Source organism: Azolla caroliniana, unplaced genomic scaffold (assembly GCF_043228905.1).
Source record: "Azolla caroliniana isolate FFs.n. ecotype wild unplaced genomic scaffold, voAzoCaro1.0.p SCAF_4, whole genome shotgun sequence".
NCBI lineage: Eukaryota > Viridiplantae > Streptophyta > Polypodiopsida > Salviniales > Salviniaceae > Azolla > Azolla caroliniana.
This window is the reverse complement of record NW_028230439.1, coordinates 16,761,474-16,773,727: the sequence shown is the minus strand read 5'-3', so window position 1 is coordinate 16,773,727 and position 12,254 is coordinate 16,761,474. Positions and strand designations below refer to the sequence as shown.

The window sequence follows — 12,254 nt, the reverse complement described above, 5'->3', positions numbered from 1 at the left end:
GACACTTCAAGTTTTTACGTACAGGTGTACCTTGGCAGAATTTATTTTGGGACTAAGCAATGAGGCTCAAAAGAAAGCAGTATTAACATCATTTGCCCCTGTCTATGCAGTCCTCCTCGATACATTGTTTCTTAGGGCAGAGGTAAACTCAAACATAATTTTTCTCCAGTGGCAAAGTCATTGGCATGTCATTTGTTTAGTAAGTGCTTCCCTTCTCAAACGGTTACAACCATGTTGATCAAAGAATCCTTAAAAATGTTCATGAGTTGAGTAAACATATGGAAAGAAAATTGCAGCTTGGGTGCCATTAGGTATGTATGTATTGTCAGAGAGGATAGATTGTGATATTCCTTGATGTTGGGAAGTCCTTTCAGTGTTTTTCAAAGTGCTAGAAATTCCAGTTAGCTAGTATGTGAACGTATCTCAATATGCACCAAGGTGCTGATTTATTTAAAACATACCAGGCAAGACAAACCTTTAAACTTCTGATGCGAGCCAAGACAACCCTTAAACATCCATCTTGGGTTGAAAAAACACCTCTTGCTGTAAGGATAGAAAGGAACTAAGAAATAATGAAGTACACAGTTGAATAAAGTAAGAATGAGTTACATGAAAATATCTTGTTTTTGTTATTTATCTTGATGCAATGCAAGCTTGCAGATGTTACAATACAGTGCCAATGAATGCAAAGATCTTCCAGATGGGCTTGTTCGCTTTCGTCGGAACCTTGAGGAGCTCCTTACAAACATTTGCTACTTATTAGGCCCTTCTCAATTCGTAGCGAAGGTAATATCAATGATGTTTGTTAACAGATAAGCCAAAATTTGACCAACTTTTATTTTTATTGAAAGCGAGATAACGTTGTAAATATGAGACCATATTTATTAAAACAACGGAATTAGGAAATTTGGAGTATGACATTCTTATCCAGATTTTATATGCAATACTGTTAAAGATGCTCTGTGTTTCAGCCTTGTGCAATTTCATGTAAAGAATATTAGTTTTTGCTGTTATTCTATCAGTCCTAGTCATGTGGCGAATAACTTAGGTGGACGAGTTCAATAATCGCTGTTCTCTCTACCAAGTGACAATCTGGACGAGTTTCTTCATATTATAAGCTGCAAATATATTCAAAGCCCCCATCTAGTATTGCTATCCATGTATAAGAATTTTTGGAACTGTGATCGAGTTATTTTCACATAGTTTTGAGTTTTGTCTCCAATTAAGATCTATTGAGGTACTTTCTTAATGAAGTAATGAAGCTAGTTATTTATCTGTCCTATCAAGCATGAAAACAGTGTGAACACTTATGATTTGAGTATCCTGATCCACAAAGCAGGCTAATTTATGTTTTTCTATATATCTGGAAAAAGATTAAAAAAGCCACATTTTTGAGACAGAACCAAAGTTTCGACCTCCTTGTCTATTATTGATCATGATTGACATTAAGCTCCAAATTTTGCAAATGCAAAATGAATCTGGACTTTGCAGAGGGCAAGATAATGTTCATGAATGTTACTGCAAATTATTTTTGAAACTTTTTTGAAAAATTCTAATTTGGATGTATGTCAAGAAAAAAATGCGGGCACTTCTAAAATTTCCCTCCATTGCTCATTGCTGCTGTACATGCCTACTATTGCTTGTTTCTAGTTAAGCCGATTCACTCTATTCTATTTACTGTTCTTGCAGGCAGAACTTCTTGTGTGCTTGTCATATTTGAAGCTATTTCTGTTTGTTAACATATAATATTATCATGAAGGTGCTAAGTGGTTCTTGGGTTGCACTGGAATCAACTATTCCCTGGAGAACAGTGGAAGTCCGCCTCTTCATATTGAACTCTGTAAGTTTCATTTTTTTATGGAACATGATTAACATATGATGTCACTTGAAATTGATTTCGATGACTGCAAAAATTCTAGTTATTTGAGATTGTAATGAACATTGTTCTCATAGAAAGTAGATCTTCCATGAAATTCAAAGTTTACAATCCTTAGTGTTTCTGTAAGCTACCACTGACTGTAGGGTGATTTATGAAGAAAAGTTTCTGGCTATACTGAATTCTTTCCTTGCCTTAAACTATCAGGCTGATGGACCTACATCTATATGCAGACATAGTTGACACTTGTAGTCAATTGAGCATCATATAACGTTGATTATATTTTGTGATAAGATGTAAATGTGTAAGTACTGAGGCTCTAAAAACCAGGCTATGTGCGTCCACCTTATTCAGATGTAATGTAGTTATGTCGTATGGAGATTGAGTGCATGATACTATAAACAGGGCCATGTGTTTCTATCTCATTTAGAAATGGGCATGGATGTGGCATGAATAGGATGTGTCATATTGTAAAAAAGACTTTGCTTTTATCTCTTTTAGAAGTAAGGAAGGGAAGATGTCTTCAGCATCGAATGAAGACTTTCCTCTCATGATGGCAATAATGATGGATCATATGCTCCGAGAAAGAAAGAAAGAAAGAGAGATATATTAATGTCTTTTAAGAGGCCAAAATGGCCTATAAGACCAAATAAGAGATTACATCTTGAGTGTTGTCTCGTCTTTGAGAACAAATCAAAATAAAATAAATATTACACAGTAAATATAAAAGTAAATAAGATGAAAAGAGAAGAAACGAGGGAATCTGGTTTTTGGCACATGTGATATTCTCAAGTTAGGTATATTGTAGCTTTTGTCTTCGAAAGATCTCTATCATAGGTCGATCCAGAATGGAAATGTCTCCGAAGCGAGGGAAGCACCTACGATGGCGGGAGATAATGGCTTTTATCTGTCGATGACAAGGGTGTCGAGGTCGTGGTCAATGGGGCCGGGGCCTACGTGCACGGCAAATTGCTATTGCCCTATCAATTGTAACCCCTTTGTTATGTCTTGGTTTGGAGCCCATTTTGTGTATCCCGTGATGGACTTGTAGCATTAGTAGGAGTGATGGGGCTAAAGAAAGTTGTGATTGTTCTTTGTGGATGAGCTTGTATGGCTGTATTTTTCAACAACTTTTCCCGATGTCTCTTAACCTCTAGCAAGAAAAGTCCTAGGCATCGTTGGTCCTCATATTCCATTACCTTGCGTAGTGGGCCAAAGCCTTGTTTAAAGAGGCAATGGTATCTCCCTCTGATTTCATAAAAGACACTACAATGACAAACATAGTGTTCCTCAGATTCCACTCCATGACACAATGGGCAAATTCTCTCTTCTAGATGTAGTCGTGTATATGTGCCTACCTCAATCTGTAGCTGATGTGATGAAGTTCGTAACTGTCCTATCACACTACGCAACGCATAAGATAGATGTATGTCCATATAAGGTGGCCTGATGACGAATCCATCCTCCGATGTATGTAAGAAGTGTGTCTTATAGTGGGCCATCTTTGTACCAAGTGCTATTTTGGGGCTGATCCATGTTATCTTGTTTTCCAAGTTAATAATATGAGTTCAGATCACTCTATTCTTTTCCACTTTGGTCATATTTAGGTGGGGACAGTCCAAGCTATATTGGAACGGGGGTAGTGCATCTATGCTCATGCCATGTGACTTGAACCATTGTTGCATTTTAATATACCAACAATGAATGTCTCCATTTTTAGCCAGTTATCTTGATGACATAATTGCCAACCTTGGGTACCTTCGTTTAGGGAGCTCCCAAAGATGTTGGATAAATGTCACTGATTGGAACAATGCCTTGGTGATTATAGGTGCTGCTCCCATCTCTGCCTGAATTATATCGTGGGGCACCGACGCTTTGCTCCTTATCATGCGATCAATCATTGACACTAAATGTCTCTCTAAATCTTTCCAATGATTTTCCTTGTTAATACTTGGTCCCCATGTTTCTACTCCATAGAGAAGAGTTGGTGTGACAAGTATATCAAATAACCAGAGCTTAGTCCGTGGCTCTTGGAACTGCAAATGTGCACATTGTCTCTCAAGAGCACCAAGGGCTGCATATCCACGAGAAAGTCGGGCACAAGCAGCCCCCTGCACGGAGAACCTAGGTCCTATAAATGTTACTCCTAGGTATGTGTAGGAGCGCGTGCATTCCACCTTTTCCTCTCCCAAGAAGAATTCTGGTTCTGATCTTGTTACCCATGCTTGAGTTGTGTTAAACATCATCACACTAGTTTTTTTCATGTTGATTGACAAGCCTTTGTCCGTACAAAATAGTTTTAAGGCATTTAGAGATCAACACAATGTCATCAGCCTATAGTAATATTTGTATAGCTATACCTGCTAGGCGTGCTCCAGAACCCCCAAATCTCTCTATGTAATGTGATACCTCATCTATATAGAGACCGAAGAGAGTGGGGAATAGTGGTCATCCTTGCTTCACTCCAATTGTGCTAGCCACTGCCTCTGACAAGCCCTTTGGAGATCGCAGTTTTCCTGACATTTGCTGACACGGATTCATAGAGTGCATAGACTCCCCATTGTATATATGTAGGAACACCAAGGGCTTCTAGCCGCTGCATAAGCCGAGCACGTGGCAGTGTCAAAGGCTTTTCGGAAATCCACAAAGCAGCAATAAATCCTCTTATTGTGGGCTCTGCCCTCCTCAATAAGGGCCCGGAGGGTGAATATGTGATCCAAAGTTGTGAACCCCTTCTGAAAGCCTGCCTGTCCAACTGAACGGCAGCCATTCTGCATTGCCCATATACTCAATTCTGATTCTAGAATCGACCCATATAGTTTAGCCAAGTAATGGCCAATCATGATTGTCCTATAGTTACTTGGCAGCATGGGGTCTCCACTTTTGAGGATTGGCACAATGGTATGCTGAGTCCATCCAGTAGGGAAACCTTCACACATGGCTCTATTAAAGATGTGTGCTAGCAATGGGAGCAAGGTGTCACGGGCATAGATAAAGTGCTCACCCACCAGTCCATCATGATCTTGGGCCTTCCCAAATTGTAGCCGATCAATGGCATTTCTTACAATTTGTGGTGTAAAGAAGGTTGATTCATGTGGGCGTGAGGCATTCGGGTGGGGAAGAGAGAGATATAATACAATGAGCCTGGAGACGGCCATTGAAGGATTGTGGATTGGGCCCTGCTATGTGGAAGTGTATAAAGCAAAGATGCATATGAGAGGTATTCCGGAAGCGAAACAGTTTATAAGCTTTACATCAATAACGATGAGCTGTCATTCTCAAGTTCTTGAAACCCAAACTACAAGCCTGGGCTATGCTTCTCACTTAGGTCTGTGGAATACCGGATTTATCTTGTCTCCACATCAATTCAGGTTTCTCTTGATGGCATAATAGTCACTCCTACTGGATTAGATGAATGAACTATATCAATAAATTACTAAGCTTATGTCAAGTTTGATATTTTTGTGGCTATAAATTTGTCCTTGTCAGGGGATTTGCCTTGTGAATGTAGCACTCTCTACATATAGCCATTGACAAGAACTTAAAGAATCATTACTCATAGTGCTTAGGTAATTGTGAAATATTTCAGGTACAAACTTTGTGCAAATTTTAAGCTGATTGTTGAGAGAGTTTATAATGGCCAGTGACTTATTGACTGATACAAACTGATGTTTTTTTTCAGGTGGCAGAAGTAGTGCTAGAAGATGAACAAAATTTTGATCTTACACTGATTGTTCGCTTGATAATGTCGATGCATACCAGTCAGATTGATTCAGCACCGACATTGATACACTTGGTTAGAAAATGTGAATATTTTCATTATAGAAGAAAAATAAATGCAAATGTCTGTATTTGAGACACTACATTAGCACATGTTAGCAAGACTGGTGGATCTGGTTGATTGTCTGCAATCTGTGGAAGAAAGACTTTACTCTTTAGGACACTGGTAAATCTGGTTTATTCATCTGGTTGAGTTTCTGCCATCTGTGGAAGGAAGACTTTACATTTTAAGGAGACTGGTAGATCTGGTTTACTTGTCTGTTTGAGTTTCTGAAATCTATAGAACCAACATAGAAATTTAATGGTACTTTTTTTTTCCTGGTTTCATCTATTTGAAAGGAAATTTAATAGTCTCAATGATTGCTCTAGAATGAAAGCAAGTAACATGATTGTCTATGTAAAGACCAAAATAACCAATGAGACCGAATCATTTCTACAAATGTGTATAAAACTAGCATAATTGTATCTCATCATAAATATGGTAAATAATCTGTAAGCAAACTATCCAGAATCTCAGAATAGGGTTTCATTACAGATAGATTCTGACTTTGCATTACCTTTAGCCCAAATAATTTTTACAAAGATACAAAACTGGCATATTTGTACCTCATAATAAATATGGTAAATGGTCTATGAACAAACTAGTGGAGCAGTAGCTAAAAGGAATGGGTGGTTGTAGTAGTTTGTGACTAGCCTCATGGTATCTGATTTTGTAGCCATATAGCTGAGATCTCTATGGCTCTAGTAAGAAGAATGGCATTGGCCCTTAGTGTAAACAAGATGGAAACTTATTTAGCTGTTAGCTACAATGCTCGAGTAGATGCCAAACTTCTTCTTTAGCCCATCCATTTGCAATATCCTCAATATGATGCCTGAAATAAAGATGTCACAATATAGAATCTGTTACTCTTGCATCTATTGTGGAGCCTTGATAGTAAAGCGATATGTATAGTTTTGTGATTGGATTGGCACATTGTCTCTCTGAAAGATGGTGACTCTATATGCATATCTTTACTTGTTGAATAGGATTCTGCCCTTTGTTTTAGATTCATGCTGCTGATTTTGAATATTATAATCCACAGCATTTTTCTTCTAGAATAGTGAAAAGCACAATAACTCAGGCTAAATCAAATGAGGTAGCTTGTGAGACATAAGGTATGTTCTCAAAGGTGCTTTCCATGTGCTCAGGTATATAAATCTGCAGCTGATGTTGTTGGATCTTACTCAAAGTTGCTGTGCCCTTCAGCAACAACAATTCCTCCGCTACTGTAAGTAGCACTTCCTTCTTCGTCATGTAGAATTATATTCATTATGCTGCATTGATTTCCAGATTAGAGAATAATACCCACAAGTGTTTTCAGTTCTTTTCTTGCATCTGGCCTTCACATACCTGCTGCAGCAAGTAGTAGTGCAGTTGCGCTACGTAAGCTTTGTGAAGAGGTCTCCGGCATCTCAAATGAGCCTGGTAACTTAGAAGGACTTCTCTGGATTGGTGAGGTATGCATGATATGTTTTTGGAAATCTTTATTTGTCAAGTTTAAGGAAGGTGATCATGTTCAAATATTCTTTCCAATTTTTCATTCAAGGGTGTACATAGAATGGGTCTTGTCCATCGTGAAGAAGAGGATATCATTTCTGCAATTGGAACAATACTAGCGACTATCAGTAGCGGAGAAGTACTTGACATTTCACTGAAAAGGGTACTTAAACCAAGTTATGAGGCTATTGAGGTTTTGGTAAGTCATCCATTTGTCAATTGGAATACAATAACTAATTATTACTTGTCACACTGATTTGAATAAGTGCTGTGAATTTGGTAAGTCATATAATATATAACTGGGAGTATCTGACTTCTTAAACATTCATCCTCCCTAGATTATCTGGAGTTTCATCTTTTGATTGATGTGCCGATTGTGCCCTTTCTACAAAGGAGAAATATTAAACTGCTTTCATGGCAAAGATGCACTTATATGGCGATTAGTATTCAGATTATTTGTCCTTCATGTTTTTGCATACAACATGCAGCTCAAAACAGAAGAGGGTAGCTCATGCAGACAATACTGTGGGACAGATGGAGCAATTTTAGAAGCTGCCGTACGAGCACTTATTAGGTATATGTTTGATTGTTTTCCCTTAAAAATATTTATATTAGGGAAGTCAAGAAAATGATCCTGGTAAAACAATAATACATTATTTTCGAGTTGCTTTTTCTCTCTTTGTTGTCAATGACCTTATTGTGGCATTGTCCCATGCTCTATGCAGATTAGGCTTAATTTTAAGCCATTTGTCAGTCTCTAATAAATTGAATCAGAGTGGTGAAGATCCAGTGCTTGAAGTTTTGCGCTATTTCTGGCCTCTTCTTGAAACTGTTCTTGCTTCACGTCACATAGAAAACCATGGCCTGGCAGTGGCTATATGTAGGACTTTGTCATACATTATTCAAGCTTCAGGTGCAAAGTCATGAGTTTTGTTTCCATTGCTATGTTATCAGGAAACAGATGAAATTTACTTGAGCTTTTTATTTTCTCCCTCTGTAAACCAGGACAACATTTCTTTGCGCTGCTTCCAAAAGTGATGACAACTCTTTGTCAGGATTTTGTTTCTGTTCAACCAAATGAATGCTTCATTAGGACAGGTATACTATTCCTATTCCACAAAATATTATGTTTTTGATATTTTCTTTATGCCGAGTTTATATATGAATATTGTTAAAAGTTGATTCATTACAAATTATTTATCCTTGCAATCCATAGGAATATTAAAAGCATGTATGAGCTATGCTTAGTACATGTCTATGAAAATTTGTATTAATTCTGCACTTGTATTCTCATGCATAACATTATTCAAAGAAATTTAGGATATTCAGACCGATCATTCAAAATCGGTAGTTGATTAGATGAGATAGGCAACCGTCAAGATGGCACCAATTGACGCTTGGCACTGTTTTCTTGATGCCTAGTTTTATATATACTGCTGAACTTCTCAAACACTTACATGCCTTTACCAATTGATGCTTGGCGCTGTTTTCTCGATGCCTAGATTTATATATGTAGCTGACCATGTGACAAGTGATCTGTGTAAGTGTTGTGTACAATCTACGATACAAAGGATTGAAAAAGTTAATGATCAGTGCTATATTAGGCCTGCACCACTCTTCATCAAGCTCTCACATCCAGAAAACAGTGGAAATTGGCAACTTCTCTTCTTCAACCGTAAATGAAGTTTCTGGTCAAGGCTTATATTTGTGCATATTTTAAAGTGCTCATTAATTTACGTAAAACCTTAATATTCAATTCCTCTCTAATTGATGGGCTTTATTCTCTCCTCCATTCATACGCTTTTTCTCCTATACTCCCTTGGACTTTATATAAATCCCATACCAGTGTTTGAGACTCCAATGTATCCAAAGTACAACTCTCAAAGCATTTGCAAAATACGAAACACAAATGTTTGTGCTAATTTCAGCTGATGGGGGCCATTAAGTAATAACTGGTATTTCCTTAGCTGTGTTTCCTCATATTATGAACCAGAAATTTTCCGGATATGTGTATCTACTAATCCATGTTTTTCCATTTCTGACCTAAGTTTCTCCTTCAACTCTTGACAATTAAACAATGTTAGTTAGTACTAATTCTGTATTCTTCCTGCTGAATTCTGTTGCCTTGTCTTTTATCAACATGACAGCCTCAGTTGCACTAGAAGAGTTCGGTCATAAAGAAGAACTCGGTTCTTTATTTATCAATACATTCAGTGCATTCACAGAAGCAGATACCATATCCGCGATGAACTCATCATACGCATGTGATCAAGAACCTGATGTTGTTGAAGCATATGTCAGTTTCACATCAACATTCTTGCGTTGCTGTCCAAAGGTGACAAATCCACACTTTGCTTATCTTGACATTCAAAATTTTGAACTACTGATAAATCTTTAAATGTATTACCAGGATGTAGTAATCGCTGCTGGGCCACTAATTGAGACATCATTTCAGAAAGCTACCATTTGGTGTACTGCCATGCACCGTGGAGCTGCTCTTGCAGCGATGTCATACATGTGCCGTAAGTCTGCAAGATTATTTTAGAACCACTGACTATTTATTTGTCAAATATGTTTTTGAAATGTTGTCATGCTACATTGAGAATGAACAATTTGCTTAGCAACAGTTGGGCCTTATTTATACAAGGTTAACTTGAATTGAACCTCAATCACAATTAATTATCATGGCATGTGTAGTTTGTACATATTATGCACAAGCAAAGCACCAATATTTAATTCTGAGGCCCAATTGTGATAGTTGAGATTTATGCCTCAACTAGCAATATGGTGACGTTGAACAATTGGCAAATAAGGTTGAAAGAATTATGGTGGGGACACACAAACTAGAAGATCTTTTGTATCAGCATATAATAGTTGTAAACTTTGATCATTTCCAGGTTTTCTTGAAGCTGGGGCACTGTCCATTGTGGAGTCTGGAACATGTTTAAATGAGTTCTCACTTGCAGCAATATGCATGAAGATTTGCTCAGATTGCGGAGAAGGCATTATCTCTGGTGTTTTATATGCGTTACTTGGAGTTTCTGCAATGACAAGAGTATGCATCTGCTTATATGAATGCGAATTATTTATATTATCCCAAATAATGTCGAAAAGTGATTATGGCTACCCAGTATATGTGTGACTGGTTGTATGGAATTTAACACAATTAAGAAATTGAAGGATACTTCAGAAATTTCACCATTGTTTGAATTCATTTGTATGATTGATTCCTAGAGAGTATATAGGCTTTGATGTACCTCACCAGGCCATTGAAGTTGTCTATCTTTTGATAATAGTATTTGGTGTTATATTGAGTTTTAATGACGCTTTCACTGGAACATGTACTAGAAAGCTCATTGTTTTTCATTTGAATGAAGATCTGGTTGATTATCATGAGTGCGTGAGACAGTTTATCAAGACTTTTTTTCATTTGAATGAAGATCTGGTTGATTATGCAGGTACATAAGGCAACAACTCTTCTACAACACTATGCAGCTGTCTGTAATTTAAGTGATGCTACGGTTTGGAAACCTAAGCTTGGATGGAATGCGCTACAAACATCCCTTGTAAATGCGGTATGGTTTTTGTATGTGATACTGCATATTTGATGCCTATTCATTTAAAGATCAGTAAGAACCTTCTGCAAGCTTCTAATTAGAATTTGTTGTCGAACTTGTTATGTGTTTTCTAAACATGTATCAGAGCTGAAATACTTCTAATCAGAGTTGTTTTTCCCCAGACGTATTTTCTAACTTTGTATAGCATAAAACCGAAATTCTTCTAACTAGACTTACTTTTTCTGTAGGTGCAAGCGCTCCCTGCAGAGTATTTGAAGTTCGGGGAGGCTGAAATATTGATTTCCTCTTGGTTGAAAGCATTAGAGCTTGCATCTTCTGACTATTGTAATAATAAGCTTTGCAATTTGAATAAAAACACTTCTGGTGGTTACATGCAAGGTGATGGAGGTCGTTCCTTGAAACGCCTTGTTCGTGAATTTGCAGATGTGCATCGGCTTACAACCTCAAGTTTCGGCTCCATGTGAATAAATGACAAGCATATATTTTTGATTGAATTTTAAACCTGATGTGTAAGAGAGATCCAATCGAATCTCATCATGTAACGGGATATGTAAATACATGTAAAAGAGAACATATAGTCTGTACTTGTATCATACAAGTTGTAATAATTCTGATTCGATTGGATGGAATTTTCAGAGCACTCTTCACGATAGCAAAGCCCGTCAACAAAAATGTGTTGTAATCGGGTCTAATGCTTGCGGAAATATGTTATTCATTGAAGTTCCTCACTTCATACATTTTCTTTTGATGCAATGAAGCAGATCATATTATAAACCCTGAAGTATTTGCTGTGACTAATTAGAAACTGAGAGAACCTATGGCAATCTAATGATTCTGCTGGAAATATTTTACAGCTTTTAATAAAGACTTCTGAGTTTGCAACTGAAATTTGTTCTATTCTAGTTCTTTAATAATATATTCTGAATATTTAAGAATTGTGAAATCTTGTTGAAGCCATTTCATGTTATTTATACTAGCGAGTTGCAAACAAAAAATTCATTTTCTCTACATAGTTGTTATGGCATGTGTATGCAGATATAACCAATGCTAAAAAGTCTATTTGCTTCTGGGTGGGTATGGGCATTCTGGATTATACAGTAACTGCACTTAATATGCTTATCTGGTGAAGAAATCACTCTGTTCATTACTTGTTCATTACAGTAGAGATTTCTTGTTGACCTGGCATTAGATGGCTCAGGTTTCCATGGTGTACGGCAAAGCAAACATGTTTATCATACCTAATTGTAGGTTTGACCTTTGCTGCAGACCAAGTAGGATGATGCTACCTTAGGTGCCATATGGTTTTGTCGCAGAAAATAAATTAGAGCTAAGCAGTTATAGTACCCTTATTTTTCTTGATGTTGTTCGTTCTATTACTCCATGTCTCTAATCAGAAGAGATTAAGATTGATAACTTTGGTCTCCATGTGTCCCTTGTAATTGTCATATGCAAAGTTGATGTTTGCTCAGTCAAGGAAGCATGA

At 37.3% G+C, this 12,254-nt stretch overlaps 1 protein-coding gene and 1 pseudogene across 2 annotated transcripts in view; one reads left to right on the top strand and one right to left on the bottom strand.

Annotated features, from left to right (window-relative positions):
* Positions 1–11,659, top strand: part of LOC147865155 (ARM repeat superfamily protein) — a 28,144-nt gene extending 16,485 nt beyond the window's left edge. For both annotated transcript variants that reach the window (XM_087317905.1, XM_087317904.1), the window contains 15 exons: positions 25–142; positions 661–786; positions 1,760–1,840; positions 5,559–5,672; positions 6,845–6,924; positions 7,018–7,153; positions 7,243–7,392; positions 7,682–7,767; positions 7,919–8,106; positions 8,199–8,291; positions 9,341–9,528; positions 9,604–9,715; positions 10,091–10,248; positions 10,652–10,768; positions 10,999–11,659. In XM_087317905.1, the coding sequence (XP_087174031.1) occupies positions 25–142; positions 661–786; positions 1,760–1,840; positions 5,559–5,672; positions 6,845–6,924; positions 7,018–7,153; positions 7,243–7,392; positions 7,682–7,767; positions 7,919–8,106; positions 8,199–8,291; positions 9,341–9,528; positions 9,604–9,715; positions 10,091–10,248; positions 10,652–10,768; positions 10,999–11,235 (1,984 nt within the window). In that variant the 3' untranslated portion in view covers positions 11,236–11,659. The remainder of the gene's footprint in view (positions 1–24; positions 143–660; positions 787–1,759; positions 1,841–5,558; positions 5,673–6,844; positions 6,925–7,017; positions 7,154–7,242; positions 7,393–7,681; positions 7,768–7,918; positions 8,107–8,198; positions 8,292–9,340; positions 9,529–9,603; positions 9,716–10,090; positions 10,249–10,651; positions 10,769–10,998) is intronic.
* Positions 3,280–4,315, bottom strand: LOC147865156 (uncharacterized; annotated as a pseudogene).
* Positions 11,660–12,254: the final 595 nt, after the last annotated feature.